This window comes from Phacochoerus africanus, chromosome 9 (assembly GCF_016906955.1).
Source record: "Phacochoerus africanus isolate WHEZ1 chromosome 9, ROS_Pafr_v1, whole genome shotgun sequence".
Lineage (NCBI taxonomy): Eukaryota > Metazoa > Chordata > Mammalia > Artiodactyla > Suidae > Phacochoerus > Phacochoerus africanus.
The window spans coordinates 118,141,373-118,166,639 of NC_062552.1; the positions used below are offsets into that span (position 1 = coordinate 118,141,373).

The window sequence follows — 25,267 nt, forward strand, 5'->3', positions numbered from 1 at the left end:
GCTCAACTCAGAGCCCTGACTTCCTTTCTCTCACTCCACCTCCAACAGCACGTCCTGCTGCTTGTCAGATATATTCAGAATCAAACCACTTCTCATCACCTCAACTGCTGCCTCTCTGGTTTGAGCCACTATCATCTCTTGCCTGAATTACTAAAAGAGCCTTCCTTGTGTCCTTTTTGTCCTTGACAACCTATGGTCTAATCTCAACATAGCAGCCAGATGATATATATATATATATTTTTTCTTTTTAGGGCCACACCTTTGGCATATGGAAGTTCCCAGGCTAGGGGGTGAATCAGAGCTGCAGCTGTGACCTATGCCACAGCCACGGCAACACTGGATCTGAGGCTCATCTTTGACCTATGCTGCAGCTTGCAGCAACGTGGGATCCTTAACCCACCGAACAAGGCCAGGGATTGAACCCACATCCTCACAGAGACAACATTGGGTCCTTAACCCACAGAGCCACATGGGAACTCCCAGATGGTACTTTTCAAAATGTTAAGTCAGATCATTTCACTCTATGCAAAACCCTCCATGGCTTCTCATTGCTCTCAAAATAAAAGCCAGTCTCCAAACCATTGCCTAGAAGGCCCTGGATGGACCCACTTGTTTCCACTTTGAGGCTCCAGCTAATCCTGCTTTCACACTTTCCTAGCCAGTTGGCCAGCTTGTTAATTTGGGGCAACTTATTTTTTTTTTTTGGCTTTTTGCCTTTTTCTAGGGCTGCTCCCGTGGCATGTAGAGGTTCTCAGGGTCTAATCAGAGCTGTTGCTGCCGGCCTACGCCAGAGCCACAGCTATGTGGGATCTGAACTGTGTCTGCAACCTACACCACAGCTCACGGCAATGCCGGATCCTTAACCCACTGAGCAAGGCCAGGGATCGAACCCTCAACCTCATGGTTCCTAGTCGGATTCGTTAACCACTGAGCCACAACGGGAACTCCTGGGGCAACTTCTAAGGCAGCTCCCCCGGTATGGCATTTACTCTTTACTGTAATGGTCTTTTCTAGATACTCACATGGCTCAGTCCCAGCTTCCTTTAAGTCTTTGCTTAACTGTCATCTTTTCAATGATAGCTTCCCCGGAAGCCTCTCTGCTCACCTGTATTAAACGGGCAGCCCTCCCCCTGGTACTCCCTCGTCTTCTCTCCCTGCTCTGTTTTTCTCCAGAGCACTTGCCACTGTTTGACAGACATTTTGTTTATTTATTCTGTCTCCCACCCATGTGCTAGCATGTAAGCTCCACGAGGGCAGAGCGTTTTGTTGGCTTTGTTAACTGCGGTATCTCAGCACTGGGGATAGTGAATGCCTCCCAGTAGGCACCCCGTAAACATTTGTTCAGGCTATGGAGCACTTGAATTTTCTTTCAACCTCGTGTGACTATTATTCTTAGTTATTAAATTCACTCGGCGGTTAATACGATGTAATGTATTACAGAATGAAGCTCTGCTGCCTGTTGCCCAAAGTGAAATCCACTCTGAAGATCCCTGCGGATAAGCATCTACTTCAGCAGTTAGAAATGTGTGTGAGAAAACTCCTCTGTCAAGAGAAAGATAAAGATGTTCTGGCTATCGTGAAAAGAGTACGTATCCCTCTGCCACAACGTCTGCCTTGCTTGCACTGAGAGAGTCCTCCTGGCCATCGCTTCGCTATTTTTGCTTAATAGGACAGCAATATAGTAAAATATTTTATGTATTCATTTACTTATTTATTTGTCTCTTTAGGGCCACACCTGCGGCAAATGGAAGTTCCCAGGTGAGGGGTCGAATCAGAGGTGCAGCCGCCAGCCTACGCCACAGCCCCAGCAACGTGGGATCCAAGCCACGTCTGAGACCTACACCACAGCTCATGGCAGTGCCGGATCCTTAACCCACTGGGGATCGAACTCACGTCCTCATGGGTGCTAGTCGGGTTCATTACCACTGAGCCACCCCAGGAACTCCAAGCCTTTCACATAGTCCAGAAGTCTTTTCTTTGACCTTCCCTTTGGAAAAGGAGTCTTTTTTGAGAAAGGGTAAGTTGATTTAATTACTGTTGAATAATTGAAAACATTTTCTTTACAGACCGTGTTAGAGTTGGACAGAATGGAGATGTCTATGGATGCTGTAAGTACACTCTCCTTACATTGTGTTGAAAGGAATGTTTAAAACTTGGCAGAGACTCATCATTAATGTTTCACAATTTCATTTAAACTTTAAACTTAGTTTCAGAAAAAGTTTTATGAAAAAGATTTGTTGGATCAAGAGAAAGAAAGAGAAGAGCTACTTCTTTTGGAAATGGTATGTTTTTACAAGTGCACACACACACCCTCTCCTGACCAGTATGAACTGTGTTTTGTTGTTAAACTTGACACATTCCTTTCAACTTGACGCTACTCCCCTCCCCCCCAACTCAATGACCACAGAAGAGTCCTGATCTTTTGAAATATATTCATTTATGAACCAGAGGGGAAACTGCATTTGAGAGCTTTTTAAGAAACTGCCTTATTGAAGTATAATTGACCTGTGGTTCACTGAAAAGATTTAAAGTGTACAATTGGGTGAATTTTGACATATGGGCATACCCATGAAACCAGCATACAAGATACCAAACGTAGCCATTCCTTCCAAAATTTCCCTGTGCCCCTTTCCAATCCATATCGTCTGTTCCAGCCCCTAGCAATCACTGATCTAGGTTCTGCCACTATAAATTAGTTTGCATTTTCTAGAATTTATCTCAGTTGAATCATATATTAGCGCTTTTTTTTGTTCACGCTTTTGTCGTCCATGTTCTGAATATACCACACGGTGTTTATCCACCTCTTAATGGACTTTGGGCTTACTTCCAGTTTGGGAACATTAGTGAAGAGGTCTTTGAAGGGACTAAGTTTAGATTTCTCTGGGGCGATAACTTAGGAGTGGAATAGCTAGATGGTGTGGTAGAGTCTGCTTAACTTAGAAACAAAGACTCTGGCAGAGGGGCTGTGCCATTTTACATTCCCGAGGGCCGTGGGGGAGACCTTCAGTTACCCTCTATCCTTGGTAATGCTTTGTAGGGTGGGCAAGTGACGGTATCTCACTGTGGTTTCAAATTGCATGTCCCTGATGCCTAATGAGGTTGAGTGTCTTTTCCTTTGTGCACTGGCCATCCTGGTATCTTAGGATGAAGTCTCTTTTCTGATTGTAAAGTGGGTTGTTTGTCTCATTATTTTTTTATTATTATTTTTAAAATTATTTTACTTTCCCACTGTACATCAAGGGGACCAAGTTATTCCTACATGTATACATTACATTTACAATTTTTTTCCCCACCCTTTCTTCTGTTGCAACATGAGTATCTAGACATAGTTCTCAATGCTACTCAGCAGGATCTCCTTGTAAATCTATTCTAAGTTGTGTCTGATAACCCCAAGCTCCCCATCCCTCCCACTCTCTCTCTCCCTCTCCCATCAGGCAGCCACAAGTCTCTTCTCCAAGTCCATGATTTTCTTTTCTGTGGAGATGTTCATTTGTGCTGGATATTAGATTCCAGTTATAAGTGATATCATATGGTATTTGTCTTTGTCTTTCTGGCTCATTTCACTCAGTATGAGATTCTCTAGTTCCATCCATGTTGCTGCAAATGGCATTATGTCATTCTTTTTGATGGCTGAGTAGTATTCCATTGTGTCTATATACCACCTCTTCCGAATCCAGTCATCTGTCGATGGACATTTGGGTTGTTTCCATGTCCTGGCTATTGTGACTAGTGCTGCAATGAACATGTGGGTGCATGTGTCTCTTTTAAGTAGAGTTTTGTCCGGATAGATGCCCAAGAGTGGGATTGTAGGGTCATATGGAAGTTCTATGTATAGATTTCTAAGGTATCTCTTATTGAGTTGCAAGAGTTCTTTATAAACTCTGAATACAACTCCTTTGTCCGTATGCAGTTGATGAATATCTTCTTAGAGTCCGTGCTTACCTTTTCATTTACTTAATAGTGTCTTTTTTTTTTTTTTTTGTCTTTTTGCCATTTCTTGGGCCACTCCCGCAGCATATGGATGTTCCCAGGCTAGGGGTCTAATCGGATCTGTAGCTGCCGGCCTACACCAGAGCCACAGCAACTCGGGATCCGAACCGCGTCTGCAACCTACACCACAGCTCATGGCAACGCTGGATCCTTAACCCACTGAGCAAGGGCAGGGATTGAACCCGCAACAATAGTGTCTTTTGAAGAGCAGAAGTTTTTAATTTTGATGAAGTGCAACTTACCCTTTTTTTTCTCTTAGCATAATTCATGCTTTCTTGTTCCAAGAATCTTTTGACTACCCCCAAATTATAAAGTCTTTTTCTTATGTTTTATTCTGGGAATTTTAGTTTTTCAGATTTTACATTTAGGTCTATGATTCATTTCTAGTTAATTTTTACATATGTTTGTTTTTTCCATCTGAATGTGCAATTATTCCAACACCCTTTGTTGAAAACTTTCCTTTCCCAATTGGATTGCCTTAGCACCTTTAAAAAAAATCAGTTGTCCATATATATACACGTGTCTGTTTCTTGACTCCCTATTCTGTTCCACTGATTTATATGCTTATTTTTTTATGCAATTCCAACTGTCTTAATCAGTGTAGCATTACAGTAGTTCTTAAATCAGGTAAAGTAAGTTTTCCAACTTTTGAAGAAAAATTGCTTTGGCCAGTTGAGACCCTTTGCATTTTGATATAAAGTTTAGAATCAGCTTATCAGTTTCTAAAGAACCTGCTGGGGAGTCCCATTGTGGTTCAGCAAGTTAAGAACCCAACTAGTGTCCATGAGGATTCAGGTTTCATCCCTGGCCTCGATCAGTGGGTTAAAGGATCTAGCGTTGCTGTGAGCTGTGGTATAGGTCCCAGATGTGGTTCAGATCTGGCATTGCTGTGGCTATGGTGTAGACTTGTGGCTATGGCTACAATTTAACCCCTGGCTTAGGAACCTCCATATGCCCAGGGTATGCCCATAAAAAAAATTAAAAAACTAAAAGTAAAAAGCCTTCTGGAATTTTAATTAGGATTGTGTTAGCATTGCTCTCTAGATCCATTGGAGATTTGCCATCTGAACAATATGAGTGTTCCAAAAGATGAGCCTTGTCTGCTTCTTCATTTAGTCGTTCGTCTTTTTCTCCGTCGTTCTGGTAGTGCTAAGTGTAGAGGTCAAGGAAGTCTTTTGTTAGGTTAATTTCAGTGTCTGTGTTTCTTGGCATTGTAGGTGGAATCATGATTTTAAGTTTTACTTTCTAGTTTTTTGTTGTTAAAAGAATACTATTAATTTTTGTATATTAACCCTGCATTTTACAAATGTGCTAAGTTTGCTTATTTGTTCTAGAACTTGCTGTTTTGTTGTTGTTGCTGTCGTTTGTTTTTTAGGGCCTCCCCTGTGGCATATGGAGGTTCCCAGGCTAGGGGTCGAATCAGAACTAGAGCTGCCAACCTGCGCCACAGCCACAGCAATGCCAGATCTGAGCCGTGTCTGTGAGCTACACCACAGCTCATGGCAACGCTGGATCTTTAACCCACTGAGCGAGGCCAGGGATTGAACCAGCAACCTCATGGTTCCTCGTCAGATTCATTTCTGCTGCTCCACGAGGGGAACTCTTAGAAGTTGGTTTTTTAGATTTAATAGGACATGCTACTTGAGTCATTATGTCATCAAGTACAGCAAGTTTACTTCTTCCCGTTGAGTGTTTGTGCCTTTTATTTGTTTCTTTTTGTTGTGTTAAAAGGCCCAGGACCTCCAGTATAATGACAGACCTCTAGTTAAATGAAAGTGATGCAAGACGTATTTGTCTATTTACTGATCTTAGGGAGAAACCGTTCACTCTTTCACCATTAGGTCGAATGTTAGTAGGTTTTATGTCGATATCCTTTCTCTCTTGTAGTCCTAGTCGGCTGAACACTTTTACGAATGATTAGTGCATTTTGTCAGATGCCTTTTCAGCGTATCCAGAAATGATGTTTGGTTTTCCTACTTCATTGTGTTAAAACACATTGATTTTCCAGTGGTAAACCATTTTTTATATTTTGGGGATAAACTCCTTTTGGTGATGATATAGTCTTCTTTTATGTTATTGGATTCTTATGTAATATATTTAAAGGAATTTTGCCTTTTTGTTCAAGATTCATAGTGACATTGGTTTATAATCTGGGCAAGGGTCATTTTTGGGGTCTTTTAAATTTGGTATTAGAGTTACTCTGGCTTCTTAAAATGACTTCTATTTCCTGCCACTTTTTGTTTAAAACTGGTTTTTCATTTTTTCCTTGAGTGTTTGACAATTCACTAGTGAAACTATCAAGGCTTAAGGTTTTCATTTTGGAAGGATAATAATTTTTTTTTGGCCGCACCTGGGCATGTGGAAGTTCCCAGGTCAGGGATCAAATCCGAGCCACAGCAGTGACATTGCAGAGTCGCTAACTGCTAGGCCACCAGGGAACTCCTGGAAGGATAATCATGTTGATAATTGATCCAATTCCTTTAACAGCTATAAAACTATTCAGATTTTCTCTCTATTCTTTTGTAAATTTTATGTTACTTACCCCCCAAATTTATCCGTGTCATCTAAGCTGTCAAATTTTTTTTTTTGGTCTTTTGTCTCTTCAGGGCCTCACCCACGGCACATGGAGATTCCCAGGCTAGGGATCGAATCGGAGCTACAGCTGCCAGCCTATGCCAAAGCCACAGCAACTCGGGATCCGAGCCGTGTCTGTGACCTACACCACAGCTCACGGCAACGCCAGATCCTTAACCCACTGAGCGAGGCCAGGGATCGAACCCACAACCTCATGGTTCCTAGTCGGATTCGTTTCCAGTGCACCACAACGGGAACTCCCTAAGCCATCAGATTTTATTGGCATAAAGTTGTTTATAATATTCCTGTATTATCCTTCTAATGTATATAGATTCAATGGTGGTAATCCCTGTTTTATTCTTATCTTAGCCTTGGTATTTCTTTCTCTCTCCCCCATCCCCCCCCCCTTTTTGGAATTGCTTTTAGGTAGTTTCTCTAGAGATTACAGTTTGCGTCCCTAACCTTTTATAGTCTTGTTGTCGTACTGCACCACTTTATTAACAATGAGACAGATCCCTTTCGCTGCTTTACTCCTCTTTATGTCAACAGCCGTCATGTGCGTTACATCTGCATTGAAAACCTCACCAGTCTGTGTGATAAGTTTTGCTTTACGTTATTATATGTGACTTGAAGAACTAAAGAGAAGAATCCTCTGTGTTCCAATGTTCTTTATTCATTGCTTAGGACCCAAATTTCCCTGTGTTTTTTTTCCTTCAGTGTAAAGAACTTGCTTTGGAAGTTCTTAGAGTGCTGGTATTTTGTGACAAATTGTCATAGTTTTACTTGATCTAAAATGTCTTATTTTTACCTTCTTCTCTAAAGGATATTTTTATTGGATACAGAATTCTTGGTTTACAGTTACTGCTGAGCCACAATAGGAACCCCTGGGTTTACAGTCTTTTTCTTTTCTTTTTTGTATTGTTTTGTTTTGTTTTGTTTTTGGTCTTTTTAGGGCCATGCCCACAGCATATGGAGGTTCCCAGGCTAGGGGTGGAATCAGAGCTGTAGTCGCTGGCCTACACCACAGCTATAGCAACGCCAGATCCAAGCTGCGTCTGTGAACTATGTATACCACAGCTCATGGCATCGCCGGATATTTAACCCACTGAGCGAGGCCAGGATCAAACCTGCATCCTCGTGGATGCTAGTCAGATTCGTTTCCACTGAGCCACAACAGGAACTCCTACAGTCTCTTTCTTATTGTACTTTAAAGAAATGTCTCTGTCTGTGTTCTGGTCTCCGTAGCATCTGATAAAATGTCTGTTCTCATTTGAATTATTTTTCTTCTGTGTATAACGTTGTTTGTCTCTGGCAATCTTCAAGATTTTTTTTTTTATCTTTTGTTTTTAGCAGTTTGCTTTTGATGTTTTTAGGCATGATTTTTATCATATTTATCCTGTTTTGGGTTTGCTGAGTTTCCTGAATCTGTAACGATGAAACAGATGACACTACTGTTAAGCCCACTTATTGACAACTTTCAGTTTTGTATGTTTATTTTTAGTTTTAGAATTTGGGGTTTTTATGCAGTCCAATTCTATGTGGACATGTATCTTGTCCATTTTATCTGCCTTTTTCTTTATTTTATGTGTGCACTCGAAAAGAATGTATGTTCTCCAATGTTGAGAGTAGTGTTCACATTTGTTCAGAACTCAATTTTTTTTTTACCTATTCTGTTGGGACAAAGAACACTTTGAGTTTTGGTAACATTATGTTTCTTGGTCTGGGAGCTGATGATATGGGTGTGTTCATTTGGGGAAAATTCATTGAGCTGCACACTTATGATTTATGCACTTTCTCCGTGTGTATTATACTTCAATAAAACATTTAAATAATGCCTAAAAGATTAGTTCTTTTTCTCTCAACCTTTGAAAAGAAGAATATTGTTTTTGCCGTGTATCAGTCAGAAATGGAAAGGGCCAATCGTAACAAATATTTTGCTGATGAGAATTAGTAAATACCTTCTAGAAAGTAAAGGCTCATCACAGCAATGATACTAAACCCATTGTTTTAGCTTGACAACCCCTAGGGGCACAATTTTTTTAGATTTTTTTTTTAAAAAAAACACAAATCCAAAAGAACTATAACTTCTTTAGACACTAATTTGGAAAATAAAAAATGACTTCAGTTAGGTATTTTTGTGAACTATACACCTCTAAAGCTTAGAGTAATTTCTCATTAGAACAGTTTTTCTAGATCTATTTATGCTTACCTTTAACGCTAAGATACTGTTTTAATACTAGGAACAATTAGAAAAAGAAAAGCAACAAAATGATGGAAGGCCCATGAGTGATAAAACCTTTGAAAAGAAACGTAAGTAGTTTTCCTATCTTTTTTTTTTCTTTTCTTCCTTTCTTTCTTTTTTTCTTTTTTTTTTTCCCTATGTCTTTACCAACAAAGAACGCAATTGATGTGGCATCCTGGCATTCTGAAAGACCTTACAGAATTTTAAATTTTATATGAGGGAGTTCCCGTCGTGGCGCAGTGGTTAATGAATCCGACTAGGAACCATGAGGTTGAGGGTTCGATCCCTGCCCTTGCTCAGTGGGTTAAGGATCCCGCGTTGCCGTGAGCTGTGGCGTAGGCCGGTGGCTACAGCTTCGATTCAACCCCTAGCCTGGGAACCTCCATATGCCGAGAGAGCAGCCCAAAGAAATAGCAAAAAGACAAAAAATAAATAAATAAATAAATAAATTTTATATGAAAAAAATCACTTTAGTTTCTTTCATTTATCCAAAGTTATTTTGAAAAATTGGCTTCTTGCAGTGATGCAGATTTAGGAAAACATGAATAAACGGTGGAGGTCCAGTGTTTCTTCCTTCAAAGGAAAGCTTGAGGTTTGAAAAACAGCAATACGATTGTGAAATTGATCACTGAATAAGATGGAAATACTTAAATATTTAAATATATAAAAAGTAAGAAGAGGAGTTCCCGTCGTGGCACAGTGGTTAACGAATCCGACTAGGAACCATGAAGTTGTGGGTTCAGTCCCTGCCCTTGCTCAGTGGGTTAAGGATCTGGCGTTGCCATGAGCTGTGTAGTGGTGTAGGTTGCAGACATGACTTGAATCCCGCGTTGCTGCGGCTCTGGTGTAGGCCGGCAGCTGCAGTTCCAATTTGACCCCTAGCCTGGGAGCCTCCATATGCTGCGGGAGTGGCCCAAGAAATGGCAAAAAAAAAAAAAAAAAAAAAAAGTAAGAAGAGTTGGAAAAGAGTGCTGCTTAGCTAGGGTTAGGGATTCATAGTGTCTGTGTTGTCTTGTAAGTGTTTGGAGATGAATAAGAACTTATAGCCCTTAACACAGAGTTTGTTTTAGGTAGAGACACCAAGACACCCACAACTCTCCCCAAGAGCATCCCCGTTTCTGTTCCTGGAACCTCTTCTGGCACCTCATCCACAAGTAAGAAACTTCTTTTTGTGCCTCCTATTTTCCTTGTGTAAACAACAGTTACCGGGAAGTCACTCTATGAGACGAGCCATGTTATGCGAAGGTACCTTTTGCCTTTTGCCATTAGTTGTTTTGGTGGTTCTTCACGGGCGCTAGGGTCAGAGATAATCCAGTCGGGTCGAACTAAGAAAAGGCAGCTGGACCATCCGTGTTTCACTGCAGGTAGTGGGAGATGGAGAGAGGCTGGGGTTGGGGCAGCTAAGGATGGACTGATGAATCAAGCAATTGCATTTTCCTTCTGCTTGTTACTCTAGGCAAAGAAATCAAGAAATCCAAATTGATTCGAAGCCAGTCTTTTAATAATCAAGCTTTTCATGCAAAATATGGCAGCCTAGACAAGTGCGCTAGGTATGATCTGTCAGCTGTTCACCTTTCGACGTGCTTTTTACTTTATCATCTTTTATTTCTCATCCTGATGTGACATGTTTATATGTTATATAAAATCAGGGTTAATTGTGAGTTTTTGGTAGGTCAATAATTTGTAATGTCTTCTGTAAGGATTTCACGTTAGAAAAAGAGGGGTCTATTAATATGCCCGAGAGTAGGTATCCTAGAATTCCAGGAAGACGACTGCTGTGCTGCTGTATAGCAGCACCGTGGACTCCAGGTATTGTCTCATGAGGAGGGCGGTGCTGTACCATGTATGCCACGGGACTTCTCATTGGGCGTGGATCCGCTCCACTTACTAAATGGATATTGACTTCCATGGACTGTTGTGTCATCTCTGTCTGCAAAGAAGCCACTGGTCTGTTTCTGTGGTAAAGTGGTCCCAACGGAGTTCTCCTGACACCCCATGAATGTCAAGTCTCCATTTTGGCCCCACAGACAAGATTATAAACAGCTATGATTAGGGGAGAATCAGCATAAATTAAATGACCATGACATGTACATACATTGTGCATATATAACAGCTGTGTATCCCTCGACGGGCAAAGTAATTTTAAAGAAATATGAATCTTTAAAATGGCTTATCAAGCAGAATAATGCTATAGAAAAAAACCTATTTTTATAAAAGATTGAAAAAAAAAGCTTATCCTAGGAGTTCCCATTGTGGCTCAGCGGTAACCAACCTGACTAGTAACCATGAGGATGTAGGTTCGATCCCTGGCTTCGCTGAGTGGGTTGAGGATCCAGTGTTGCCATGAGCTGTGGTTTAGGTCACGGATGTGGCTCGGATCTGGCATTGCTGTGGCTATGGCATAGGTTGGTAGCTACAGCTCCGATTCAACCTCTAACCTAACAGCCCTAAAATGACAAAGAAAAAAAAAAAAAAGCTTGTCCTAGATTGTCAGCTATGTTTTGGATGTTATCAGTAGGTATATCTAGACTCCCCAGTCAATAGGGTAATCTCAAGATGGATAAAAGAGATTAAAACTAAAGAGAACTTATTTCCAGGGAAATTTTATTCATATTACCTGTTTTAGCTGAGCATCAAAAGAAATGCTGTTACTCTGATGCAGCAGAAATTTAAGGAAATGCTTTTAGGTTAAATATAAAATAATTGTTGAGAAGCATGGAGTGTAAAAAAAATAAAATGAGAGAACTAGCAAGCGTGTTTTATAAGAAGTAGAGGAAAGCATTCAAAAAAAAAAAAAGGATTAGAAAAGACTAAAGTAATAGACATCTGGGATTGAAAGAAGCATTTGCCTGTATTTTAAACGAAACCGTGTTTTTTTCTAGTAAAACGTCTGCAGCAGCGGCATATACCCCGTCCGTCTCAGGCTTAGCAAAGACTTCCATGATTTCACTAAGTGGTAAGTAAATCTGAGTTCTTCAAAAATTGTTAAATTTAAGAAAACGTGATTTTCTTTAAGTTACTCATTTCTTTTCTTTTTTTCTTTTTAGGGCACACCCACGGCACATGGAGATTCCCAGGCTAGGGGTCCAGTTGGAGCTACAGCAGCTGCTGGCCTACACCACAGCCATAGCAATGCAGGATCCTTAACCCGCTGAGCAAGGCGAGGGATCGAACCTGTGTCCTCATGGATGCTAGTCAGATTTGTTTCCTCTGAGCCATGAAGGGAACTCCAAGTTACTCATTTCTTTACTTCTAGATAGTTTCCCTAAATTGGTATCTTTATCAAATAGCGAAGAAATGAAACTTTCCTTAGCAGTGAAGACGACACTTGACAATACTGTTTTGTTTTCACTATGTCAAGAGTTGGAGTTCAGTACTCTTAAAAGTGGAAGAGGACAAAATGGTAGGATAGGTTTTACTGTCTGAGAACCCCCCCAGATACAGACTAAAAGATTTTGCCGTAACTTTTAAGGAGGTTCAAAACAGTAGGGCTTCACTGTGCCTCCTATGCAGCGAAACAGTTATAATATCAATATTTGAAAGTTTAGAACAGAGGTCAGCAAACCTTTCTGCCAAAGCCACATGGGTTTTTTTGGCCAAATTAGTTTCTGTCACTATTACTCAGCTGTGGTGTTGCAGGGTAGAAGCAGCCGTAGACAGTACGTAGTGAAGAGGCATGGCTTTGAGTGGCCCCCGTGCTGCTGTGCCGCAGGGAGACCCGAGGAGGGGCAGAGAGGTGGGGAGGCGGCCAGTGAGTGGAGCCATCAGAACACACATAACATCGACCCATTACGTTTGCCATCTTATGTGGGTGTGGTTCCTGGTGCCCCTTGACAACTGCAGTGGTAGCATCAAAGATCACAAATCACCATAAATAAAATAATAACGAAAAAGGTGGAAATATTATGAGAATTATCAAACTGTGACACAAAGACAAGAAGCGAGCAAATGCTGTTGGAAAAATGGCACCAAGAGACTTGCAGGACGAAGCATTGCTCCAAACCTTCAATTTGTAAAAAACTCACCTGTTTCATCTGCAACAAAGGGAAGGGCAATAAAATGAGGTGTGCCTGTGTGGGACCTGCAGATCCTAAAACTGAACATCCAAAGTCTTAAGTAAAAGCATGTCTCTCATAAAGGCGAATCGTTTATTCGAATAATTTGAACAGTACTCTGTCTTCAAGTTTCAGTATTATTTGGGGGAGGGGAATGGGTTAAATGAAGTATCTGCCGTCTTTCTTGGTTAGAAAAATGTGCTCATTACTTAATAAATTACAGACTGAGGAAAAAGTCACTGTGCAGTTACACATCTGATCTATAAAGAGAAAGTGGGAGCGAAATATCTCTTAACAAATGTCTGGGGTGTCCACAGAGAGAAGAGGCGTTACGTACGTGTGGAACTTAAGATGGGCTTCAGGATGATTAGCATTTGAGGTGAACCGTAAGGGACACTAGGATTCTGATGGGCAGGGTGGGTATGGAGTAGTGTCCCTCGAAGGGGACCTGTCAGAAACAAAAGCTGACCGTTGCGTCCCAAGGGAGCCACAGCAGCCTGTTTGGCGGAGCATGGAGAGGGCATTGGGAGAGTAGTGTTAAATAAAACCAAAGTTCGAAGTTAGAGCTTGGAAGGTTGAATTGAATGCTTTTTACTTATCAGGACCCCATGGCCATCAGTTACAGCCTTCCAGAGCTGTGGGCACCACAGACTGGGGAGATATGAAGGGAATTCTGCTAAGGATTCAAGGAAACAAATTATAATGGGTCCCTTGTCAGTGGGTATGAAAATCAGTGGAACCCTTTTGGAAAAGAGTTGGATAAAGTTCATCAAGAATCTTCGTTTTTAAAAATATTCTGTGATTCAAAAAAAAAAAAAATCCCATTTCTAGTGATTTGAGATGAAGCAAGAAGGTGCATCAAATGAGATAAAAATATGTCATCGTGTGCACCCTTGATGTGTTATGATGAAAATGCTACTTGGCCCCTGTCATCCTTCCTCAAACCCGAAACCCGAGTCTTACTGTGAGAAAAGCTTCAGACAAATTCCAGTAGGGGCACATCTTATGAAATGTTTGAGCAGCACCTCTCAAAACTAGGTCATCAAAAGCAAGGAAGGCCAAGAAACTGTCCCAGCCAAGGAGACCTGACAGGTAAATGAACTGTGGCCTGGATAGTGTCCTGAGACAGATGTTGGGTGAGCTCTGATGAGCATGAACTCACCGTGGATTTTTGTTATTAATAACGGGTCACCATGGGCTCACTAACCGCCCCAAGTGTAGCATCTACATGTAAGGTGTTAATAGTAGGGGAACTAGGTAAGGGGGTGGGTGGCAATGCTTCCTACCCTCTTCTCAATTTTCCTGTTCATCTAATACTTTAAAAAAACTAAAAATATTTAAAGATGAGGTCTAGAGTAACTTCAAAAATGTACATGCTCAGAGATGGATTTAACAAAATGTATGCTAAATGCATGCTCAAAACTTTAAAACACTGCTGAAATAAATTAAAGAAGGTATAAATAAGTGGAAAGCTCTACCGTGTTTGTGGACTGGGAAATGTAATAGTGTTATGATGTCAGTTCTTTTTAAATTAAGCCAGAGATTCACTGAAGTCCTGATTAAAATTCTTGCAGTCTTTTTGAAATTTACTATGTATTGAAATACATAGAACTGAGTATTTTGAAAAAGAAGTTAAATTACCTGATTTCAACATTTACTGCGAAAACTTGAGTCATCAAAACCATGTAGGCTGCATTGAAATTACAGTCAGCTGAGTTCCAGCAGAGGTTCCAAGATCAATCAGTGGTGATGGGATTGTTTTTTTTAAATGATACTAGAGCAATTGGATATCTGTTTAAAAATAAAAAAAAATTGAACCTCAGTTCTTATCTCACACTATACACAAAATTAATTCACAATGTATTATAAACTTAAGCATTAAAGCAAAAACTCTGACACTTCTGAAGAAAATATACAAGGAAGTCTTTGTGATTTTGGAATTGACAAAAGTTCCTGCAAACCATAAAGAAAAAGATTAATGTATTGGACTTGATCAAAATTTAAAGCTTTGGCATTTTGAAATAGAGCATTAAAAAAGGGGGGGGGGCAGGACACCGATTGAGAGAAAATATTCATGTTACATATACCTACCAAAGGACTTGTATCCAGAATATACAGAGATCATTAAAACAAATCAGGCAACTGATTTTAAGCAGGAAGAAGATCTGAACATGCACTTGACAAAAGAAGACACAAAAATTAATGAAAAGATGCTTAACATTAGTAACCATCAGAGAAACGCAAATTAAAAGCAATGAGAAAAAAAAAAAACAACCAATACACACAAGGAGATACCACTTCATACCCACTAGAATGTCTAAAAGGCTCACAATATCAAGTATGTATGAGCAGGTGGATCAACCTTCCAGGATGCCCACAAGCTGCTGCTGGAAATGCAAAAGGGTGGAACCACTTTGAACACATTTTGGCAGTTTCTTAGGAAGTTAAATCTACACTCAACTCCGTGATTCAGCAATTCCATTCCAAAGCTTTTAGGAGGAATGAAAACATATGTCCACACGCAGACTTGTGCACGATTGTTCACAGCAGCTTTATTTGTAATAGTTCAGTTACAATTTTTTTTGAAAAAATCCAAATGTCCATCAGTAGGAAAACATAGAATTTTGGCACGTCTGTACAACGGGAATACCAGCCAGGAAAAGAAAGGGATATGGTGCTGCGATATACCATAACAGGAAGCATCGGAACATAATTATGCTGGATGAAAGAAGCCAGGCAAGAGCAGAGGACTTATTATATATGATTCCACTTGTATAAAATTCTTTATTATTTTTTTTGTCTTTTGTCTTTTTAGGGCCACACTGGCGGCATATGGAGGTTCCCAGGCTAGGGGTCTACTCGGAGCTGTAGCCGCCAGCCTACATCACAGCCACAGCTATGCCAGATCCAAGCCGTGTCTGCGACCTACACCACAGCTCACGGCAACGCTGGATCCTTACCCCACTGAGTGAGGCCAGGGATCGAACCCTCAACCTCATGGCACTTGTATAAAATTCTTTAAAATGCAGACTAACGTCTGTGGTGACAGGAGGCAAATGATGGTTGCCTGGCTTTTCCTGGAGTTGGGGAGGGAGCTAAGTAAGGGACCAGAAGGGTGCGGGGGAAGCATTTGGTTGTGATGGTATGTTCACTCTTAATTGTGGTGGTGGCTCATGGATGCAAATTTCAGAACCTTAAGTTTGTGTAGTTTATTGTATATAAATTATACCTTAATAAAACTGATTTTAAAAGAAGGAAAAATAAGTCAGCTCTCAGTAACTTGTCCTCCCTTATTTTTTAATTTAATTTTATTTTTTTTGTCTTTTTGCCTTTTTCTAGGGCTGCTCCCACGGCATATGGAGGTTCCCAAGCTAGGGGTCAAATCGGAGCTGTAGCTGCCGGCCTACACCAGAGACACAGCAACTCGGGATCCGAGCTGCGTCTGCAACCTACACCACAGCTCACAGCAATGCCAGATCCTTAACCCACTGAGTGAGGCCAGGGATTGAACCTGCAACCTCATGGTTCCTAGTCAGATTCGTTTACCGCTGAGCCATGACGGGAACTCCTACCTGTCCTCCCTCAGGTTGGCATCTCTCCTGGTGTGTTCAGTCTGGCTGACCATCTGTTATTAATTTCAGATGATTCATTCCGGACTCGAAATGCCAGCAGTGCTCCGAGTTCCTTCTCATCTAACACCCCCCTGCCTGGCACCTCCCGAGGGACAGGCAGCTCATCTGATCCAAAGAGCAGCGGAAGTAAAGACACACAGCCACGGAAGGCCACCTTGTAAGTAAGCCAGGCATGTCCTGCTCAGTGTTTTCTTCTCTTTCTCAGTGTACTTTCCATCCCACTTAAATACTCTCCAAACAATAGGAAATGTCTGCAATGAAGAAAGACTAGAACTTAAAAGGAATTACTATCACACGCGCCTCTCTTATATTAGATATTATCTAAGATAATCTATATATGGCAAAGATGTTGTAACCTTAGGAAACAGAAACTCTAAGTGGCTGCCACTAATAGCTAAGGTCTGTTTATCTTTCTGTGAAATGTTTGCATTCAGGAGATTGAGCCCTGAGGAGACACTGGGTATAATCACGCTCTTTGAAACAACTAGCTTAAGTGTGTAGTACCGTCTGTCTGTCTGTCTATCTGTCTGTCTCTCATCTTTACATCTGTCTACCTACCTACCTACCTCTCAATCAGTCATGGCTACTTTTTTAACATGTAACTGAATATACTCCATCTGCACGTCGTGTGGTTCTCATTTGGACTTTCTCATGGATGCACACGGCCGCGTACCTGGAATAGAGATTAGTCTCTGTACTGGTCATATTTTTGTAGAATATTATCCAGAATTCAGTGCCACGCCATATCCAAATAAAAAGCTGCCCCTTTTCTTTAAAATAAGCACATGAATGATTTCAGAAAGTATTAATTATTTTGGTTTTTGCTGCTCCAAAAAAAAAAAATTCTATGCAATAACATTTTCTACCTTTTCAGTGTCACAGAGATGACACATCTGGTACTTAGGAATATATATCAGTGTCTTAAGGGAAGTATAGGATTGCATCATGTATTATGGCTTCGAGGCCAGATGATCAATATAATTTAGGCTGTGTTAATTCCTGTTATGGTTCTACAAAATGAATAACATAGGAAAAGTGTGAATTGAATTGAATGCTGTGTTAGATGCACACAGAGTTTGGTAATTAAAGGTTATTCCAAGTAATTTTTTTTGGCTTTTAGGGCCACACCTGTGGCACATGGAGGTTCCCAGGCTAGGGGTCTAATTGGAGCTGTAGCCACTGGCCTACACCACAGCCACAGCAATGAGAGATCTGAGCCATGTCTGCAACCTACACCACAGCTCATGGTAAAGCCAGATCCTTAACCCACTGAGCAAGGCCAGGGATCGAACCTATGTCCTCATGGATGCTAGTTGAGTTCGTTAACCACCGAGCCACGACGGGAACTCCTCCAAGTAATTTTTAATGTGTCATTTACTTTTCTACTTGATCACAATTCTCATATTAGGTTTATTCACAATAGATTATATCTGTTTCTTTATTGACTTTGTAAGCATTATGTGGATAAAAGTTTTCATTTTTTTTCTTTCTTCTTTTTTCTCTTCTCTCTTTCTTTCTTCTTTTTTGACAAAGAAAATCCAGAAAGTCCAATCCTTAGATGATCTGCTTGATGAAGGAGGTAAAACAAAGACAACTGGCAATGATGTGATTGATGGACAAAAGCTAAAGTGGTAGTTGGGGTTCTTTTCTTTTTTTAATGAATGGAAAAGAGATACGCGATGGCCGCTGATAGTGCTCAGTGTTCCATATTTGAAATTAGATTCCCTGGGAGGTATAATATCTATTTCTTGAATAATAATGTGGTTACAGAATTCCAGTGTTCTAGTGAAGTATAGTGAAAACACATCTTTAGGTATGTGCTTTAAGTACTGCTTCAAATGAGACAAGTCTGCATTTATTTGTGCAGGAAACCATCTATTTAATTGTTCTAGAGTTTAGCATTTAAAAATTGTTTGAAAGGTCCAAATCAGCTGAAATCGACTGCCTCGAGGATCACTCAGAGGGGGACTCTGGAGTAAGGACACTGCATTTTTCTCCCAGATCTCCAAGCCCAGTTGAAAAGTCACGCTGACACAGGGTACAAACAGCTGTCCAAAATTATATCAGCCCTGCAATTGTGGTGACAAGATGTTGTACCTGGACATTCCGAAATTAAAATTTGGCGATGAAAATGCTACAAAGATTTCTGATAACTTTTAGCTACCACTACCTTAAAAATAATAGAGTGATGATTTCCTTTATTTCCTAGAAGAATTTATTTTATAAATACTTTGTTTACATTTTAGATTGTATTTGTCCTTACTGAATTAAAAAATGATGAATCTAGTTTGAATCAGCTGTTATTCCAAGCTATCATGCTTAAGCTATGTCAACAGCATTTATTTGTACTAATGCTAATATTTCCATCAAAATTTGCCTGTGGAATATATACAGTTCTTAATTTTAAAACGTCAGTTCTTGAGATATACTGTATGAAGCTATTGTCAGCTTCTCTATTTCAAAATGCAATCCGCATATAACTACATTGATATTAGAAAATTTTGTTTTTTTAACTATATTGATGTATGATAAAGATGATCTAATTTGTGAATGCATATGCGTGTGTGGTTACTTTTTATAATGTGAAATAATAATGAATTGACTCAAAATAAAACATAGGATAATGAGATACCTGTGTTTGTGAAAAAAAAAAAAAAGCTTTAAGTACTTTCCTGCAGTTTTTATTCTGTAATTAAAGATAGGTCATTTTTAATAAGGAGCCAGAAAAGCACACAAACATCAGCTATAAATTACCCAGGGGACAGCTACCCGGTGTGGGACTTTTTCATGCTGTTTGCTCCCCCTTTCCTTACCTGTGGCCTCTTTGGGGCTATTTTTAGTGATTCTTAATATCTGTCATTTACGAGCAACAGGTAAATGGAATTGTTCAACCATTCATTTTGCTGGTAGTTCAAAATTAAGTAAGTATGAGAAGCTTGACAGTACTGCTAATTCACAGGCTCTTTGTGGATTTCATTTAACTCTTTTAGTGATGTCTCCTGCTAAATATTGCTAACGTGGACCTGAGTGCATTGTGATCTAGGAGAGGTACGAAAGGACCTCAGAGCAGCATCAGTTTTTCCAGCACTTTGATTTCATAGCATTGCTTTGGTTACTTTAAATAAAATGGAGAACTTCAGTTTACTTGTTCAATAATAAATGTTAGCAGCCTTAAGAACTTTTTATTTTCCACCATGTATGCAGGAGAAGAGGAATGCGATTTGACAGAGAAAGTTACGACTGCCTAGAAAGTTCAGGAATCTACAGAAGTCAGCTGCGGCTTTATCCCTAGGCACTAAATTATCAATTAAGACAATCAATCAAAGCTATGTTTGGAAGTCTTTTTTTTTTCCCTGCAGAACATGATGATTTCTAAAATTCTTGAAATATTTGTTAACATTATACTTCCAAGGACAGGTGTATAAAAGCAGAGTTAAAAAAAAAAAAAAAAAGCATCGGTGAGGAGTTCCTTTCGTGGCTCAGCAGAAACGAACCTGACTAGTATCCATGAAGACGAGAGTTTGATCCTGGCCTTGCTCAGTGGGTTAAGGATCCACCGTTGCCCTCAGCTGTGGTGTTGGTTGCAGATGCAGCTCAGATCCCGCGTTGCGGTGGCTGTGGTGGAGGCCGGCAGCTACAGCTCCGATTCCACCCCTAGCCTGGGAACTTCCATATGCTGCGGGTGCGGCCCTAGGGGGGAGGAAAATTGGTGACCTTAGGATTACAGGCACTCATGCCTCGATTCACCCCAGAAACAAGATTGGTAAAAGTTGTAAAAGTTCTCTAACATCTTCTCAGATAGTTCCTCTCAACCAGCTGTGCGACACAGAAAGATCCCCTCGCATCTGTACCTGCAAGAAAATGGGACATCTCCATCTGTTGATTATGGAAACTTGAAGCTTTAAGGGTAGGTTCTAGAGTTTCACTAGTTAGCACTATATATATAAAAGACCTGTAAAAACAGGTTTCCTGGCAGAACTGGAGAGGGCCAAAAAGGATTTTACTTAGTATAGAGGAGCATGCCGAGCTTTTCTCCCATAACCTCATACACATTTAGAAGTCATTTCCAGAGTTCCCATTGTGGATCAGTGGGTTAAGGACCCAATGCGAGGATGTGGGTTCATTCCCTGGCCTTGCTCAGTGGGTTAAAGATCTGACATTGTCACAAGCGGTGGTATAGGCTACAGCTGCAGCTCTGATTTGACCTTTGGCCTGGGTGTGGCCATAAAAAAAATCATTTCCATTACTTGACTTCCTGAACTTTAGACGCTACTCTGGAAGAGTGAGTCCAGTTTGCCTGCAGTTAGTGGGCATGTGTGAAATATTTGAATTGAAATGGAATATTCTGCAGCTTGAGTAGGGGTTTACAGTGAAGATAAAAATGAATTTCATTCATTCAATAATCTGTTCTCAGTTTTTATGGCATGTGTGTGAGGGAATGAGTGTGTGTCTGTCTCTATTTCTGTGTAGGAACAGTTTTTAAAACCTGACCTGGAATTCCCGTTGTGTCTCAGTGGTTAATGAATCCAACTAGGAGGTTGCGGGTTCGATCCCTGGCCTCACTTAGTGGGTTGGGGACCTGGCGTTGCTGTGAGCTGTGGTGTAGGTCACAGATGCAGCTCGGATCTGGTGTTGCTGTGGTTGTGGTGTAGGCTGGCAGCAACAGCTCTGATTAGACCCCTAGCCTGGGAACCTCCATAGGCCCTGGGTATGGCCCTAGAAAAGGCAGAAAGACAAACAAAAAAAAAACAAAACAAAAACCCCTGATGCTTAAATATAGTGAAGCATTGTTATAATGTTCAGATTCCCCCCCGAGCCAGGTTGAAACCTTGAATTTTTTTTCCTAAGATCAGTTACATTTTTCATTGATCTGCATTTTTTCACCATGCATGTGTACTTGGAAAATCTGAAACCTAGTGTTCTTGGAGCTTTTTCAAGCATATGTGGGGAAATACTAATTTTTAAAATAGAGAATAGGACCACTTTCTGCCTTGAAGAGTAATGTGTTAGGTATCACCTATGCCGTTATTGTTTTATTCCAGCTCACGGAGTGAGAAGGAGAGAATTTGAAGTTGGTCTGTATGTTCTATGTATCATGCCCCCCCCCCCCTTTTTAGGGCTGTACCTGCAGCACATGCAAGTTTCCAAGGTAGGGGTCAAATCGGAGCATGCGGGATCCCCGACCCACTGAGCAAGGCCAGGGATGGAACCTTCATCCTCATGGATACTAGTTGGATTCATTCCCACTGTGCCACAGTGGGAACTCCCTATGATTCCTTTAATGATAATGAACCTTTTCATAACTAGGTTTGGCCATGTTTATTTCACAGGGCAAGGTGCTCTCATAGGCTTTCTTTCTAGATGTCATCTTTTAAAAATAAATTTTTTAAAAAATTAATTTTGTCTGAAATCCTACACTCAGGTGTTTATTTACAACAAACCAAACAAACAAATTCTTACTGCCTTCATTGCATCCTTGCTATTGTCAATTATCTTTGAATAAGTCTCTGGGTCTTCTAATATAAAAATGAGTAATTTGACTGAGCCCTCTCTTGTTTCTCTTTCTACTATTTTTCCACAAATGAACCTGATTAGTTGTTTTACTAGCTAGTTTCATAGGAATGCCGGTTGAGGAGTTCCCGTCATGGCACAGTGAAAAGGAATCTGACTAGGAACCATGAGGTTGCGGGTTCAATCCCTGGCCTCCCTTGGGGGTTAAGGATCTGGCATTGCTGTGAGCTGTTGTGTAGGTTGCAGACACAGCTCGGATCTGGTGTTGCTGTGGCCGTGGCATAGGCCGTGGCTGTAGCTCCAATTAGACCCCAAGCCTGGGAACCTCCATATGCTGTGTGTGCAGGCCTAAAAAAAAAAAAAAGAATGCCAGCTGAAGTTAGTCCTCTCTTTTGGTCTCTCTAGCCCCTAGGGTTGCCTGGCCCTTACCAGCATCAGCTAGTACACTTGGAGGGAATCCGGAAGTGAACTAAGGTCCAGGTTTTAGAGCAATGAGGGGGTGAGTCTCTAGACGGCTGCTCACTATTATGACTTATCCACATTGCTCTGATTCATTGTTATAAGATGACTAATCAATACATTAGTTTTAAGTATATGTAAATATTAGGTGTATATAAATATTGGGTAGCAAAAAGAAATCCAATTAGGAAACATCAGTTAGTCAGCAGAGCTGACATTCTACGATTAGTTAACTCTATTCATGATTTTCTGAATTTGCTCCTAAACTATTTTCTCATTTCCATAACAGAAAATGACTCGTTAAGAAAGTTTTGGGGATATTTGCTATTTTTCTTTCAACCTCGGGACAGAGTCCTTGCTGATATTGTTTAGCCACAGGAGGTAACTGAGAGGTGAGCCCATGCTGCCTGTTGGACTGGACCCCATCAGCTGTCTTAGATGGAAGGAAGGAAGAGTGAAATAGGCTTGGGGACTGGAGTCCGGGCGGGGGGGTGGGGGGGGGGCGGGGGGAGGGAGAGGCAGGCCTCTGACTCTGCCATTGCCCCACCGGGTGACCTTTTCCTTCTTCTGAGATGCCCTGTATGACCTGGGCACGGTGCCCAAGGCCCACAATATTTTTAGCGGCCCATGGAGATGTTTTGTTTCTTGCAATAAGCAAGTTCCATAACTTTGCATTGATGTAAAGACAGATATAATCCAGCATATATTCATCTTTATAGCAATGCAGTCATAAAATATTTTTATTATACACACATAGATTTTTTTTTCCGCGTGTTTATTTCTACAGAGGAAGGTGCCCATGAAGGCAGAAGTGCCCAGGGCCCACCAAAGCCATGCGGCGGCCCTGTCTCTGATTTCCCATTCCTTTCCTTTGTTAAATAAAGATACCGAACTGGATGATCTGTGGCTCATTACTGGCTCCCTAGAGTAGATGGAGCCACGTTGCCGCAGATGCTACGATCTGAACTCACCACAGCTGTTTTCTTATAGCTTTAGCAAGAAATGATTCTATAATAGGTTAGAGTAAAATAATTTTGCAGCAGGAGGAAGAGTGGGATGCTCGTGACCCCTGGGAAATGTGTACAAAGGCTGTGTCTTGATATATAGAGTTCTGATCTGTCATAGTCTTAAGTTCAGATACCAGGATAGTCTCTAGTCAATAACAGAGGCTCTTAGAAACAGGCTTAAAATTACCAGTTTGTACAAACATCTCCTTAAGGTAAATTTGAATTTAATACTCAGATTTATCTAAGAACGGCTCAAACTGGCATTTGAGGACAAAGGGGGACATGCAGTGCCAGCGTTCTGTGTAGGTTCAGACACCTCAGATCCAGCATCTGCTGTAGCTCTAAGTTCTCACGAGTGTCATCAGCCACAGGAGAGTCAGACTGACCACCCTGCTCAGAAATAGCAGCATCCTGGAGGTATCTTCATAGTTCCCGGAGTGCAGGGGCCGGTCTGCTTTCATGATGGAAGGTGTGGAATAAGCAGGGATTTCTGACTGGCTTCCCACCACTGCTTCCATTCCCTCTTTGTCCAAATGCAATCACTGCTCTTTGTAAAACCTAGAAAGGGAAATACATGGAAGGCCATCTGGGCACCTCGTCTCCACTGAGATGAGGATATGAATTGAGCCCTTGGCATTTTTTTGTTTGGTCCTACCCAGGGGGCCATGCTCTCAAGACTTATTCTCAGAAGAATGGTCTGAGGTTGCACCAGCGACTGCTGTAGAAGCTCCCATAATACCAAGAGACACCAGGAACCCGCAGGTGAAATGCATTCTGGGCAGGGACGCCGTGGCTGGCCACTGTGTGCGCACATGCATCAAATCAGCAAGTACTTCATGAGCATGTACTTTGTGCTACTGATGCTTGAGCTGAGCTGGTGTTCAGCTCAATAAGAAGCTTGAAGGTTTTCAAGCTGCCTGGAACCCCTGAGAACATTGACCTTTCTTCTGGCAGGCATGATGGGGGCAGGACTGTGGTTAGTCTTCTGTAGCAACTTCCAGGGCCTCGTGCTGCTATGAGGTGGCCCCCTGGGTAAGCCCTGGGGTCCCTGAAGTCTTCCTGAACTCTGGTTGCCTTAACTTCGGCCACCTGTCATATTCGTGAGGACCTTTTGTCCAGGAACCACATAGGATGTGAGGATGGACCTGTACGCTTTTTTTTTTTTTTTGGTCTTTTTGCCTTTTCTAGGGCCGCTCCTGCAGCGTATGGAGGTTCCCAGGCTAGGGGTCGAATCGGAGCTGTAGCCACCGGCCTACTCCAGAGAGACAGCAGCGCGGGATCCGAGCCACATCTGCGACCTACACCACAGGTCATGGCAACACCAGGGATCGAACCTGCAACCTCATGGTTCCTAGTTGGATTCGTTAACCACTGTGCCACGACAGGAACTCCGGGAACCTGTATACTTTTATAAAGATTGTGAACACAGAGCAGTAGCACCTGCGCATTCTCTGCATTCTGGAAGTGAAAATTCACTTACTGGAATAAACAGAAGGAGAATATTTAATAATTTACAATTTAAACTGTAGACCCACAACACATTTCTTCAATTTTTCATGTGTTTGTGGCAGAAATTCATGTGTTTGCAACTCTAGAGGCAGAACAAGGGACAAAGAATATGAGTCAAGGCCAAAAAATATATATAGAACACCCCCCACAATTTTAGCCGTTTGTGAATTGAGCTGCTTTTCAAATAAGTGATGAGTTCCTTGTCACGGAAGGCATTAAAATGAAAAAAAGAAAAAAAAAGCAGAGACCTATTTTGTAGGGATATCTTCGAGAGGATTTCCACAAGAG

At 41.2% G+C, this 25,267-nt stretch overlaps 1 protein-coding gene across 4 annotated transcripts in view; it reads left to right on the plus strand.

Moving 5' to 3' along the window:
• Positions 1–19,101, plus strand: part of PPP4R4 (protein phosphatase 4 regulatory subunit 4) — a 110,895-nt gene extending 91,794 nt beyond the window's left edge. For 3 of the 4 annotated variants that reach the window (XM_047796129.1, XM_047796128.1, XM_047796127.1), the window contains 9 exons: positions 1,441–1,585; positions 2,067–2,108; positions 2,208–2,282; positions 8,805–8,874; positions 9,877–9,960; positions 10,263–10,356; positions 11,689–11,762; positions 16,503–16,650; positions 18,027–19,097. In XM_047796129.1, the coding sequence (XP_047652085.1) occupies positions 1,441–1,585; positions 2,067–2,108; positions 2,208–2,282; positions 8,805–8,874; positions 9,877–9,960; positions 10,263–10,356; positions 11,689–11,762; positions 16,503–16,650; positions 18,027–18,051 (757 nt within the window). In that variant the 3' untranslated portion in view covers positions 18,052–19,097. Of the gene's footprint in view, positions 1–1,440; positions 1,586–2,066; positions 2,109–2,207; positions 2,283–8,804; positions 8,875–9,876; positions 9,961–10,262; positions 10,357–11,688; positions 11,763–16,502; positions 16,651–18,026 lie in introns of all 4 variants that reach the window. The other variant, XM_047796130.1, reaches the window with a different exon arrangement.
• Positions 19,102–25,267: the final 6,166 nt, after the last annotated feature.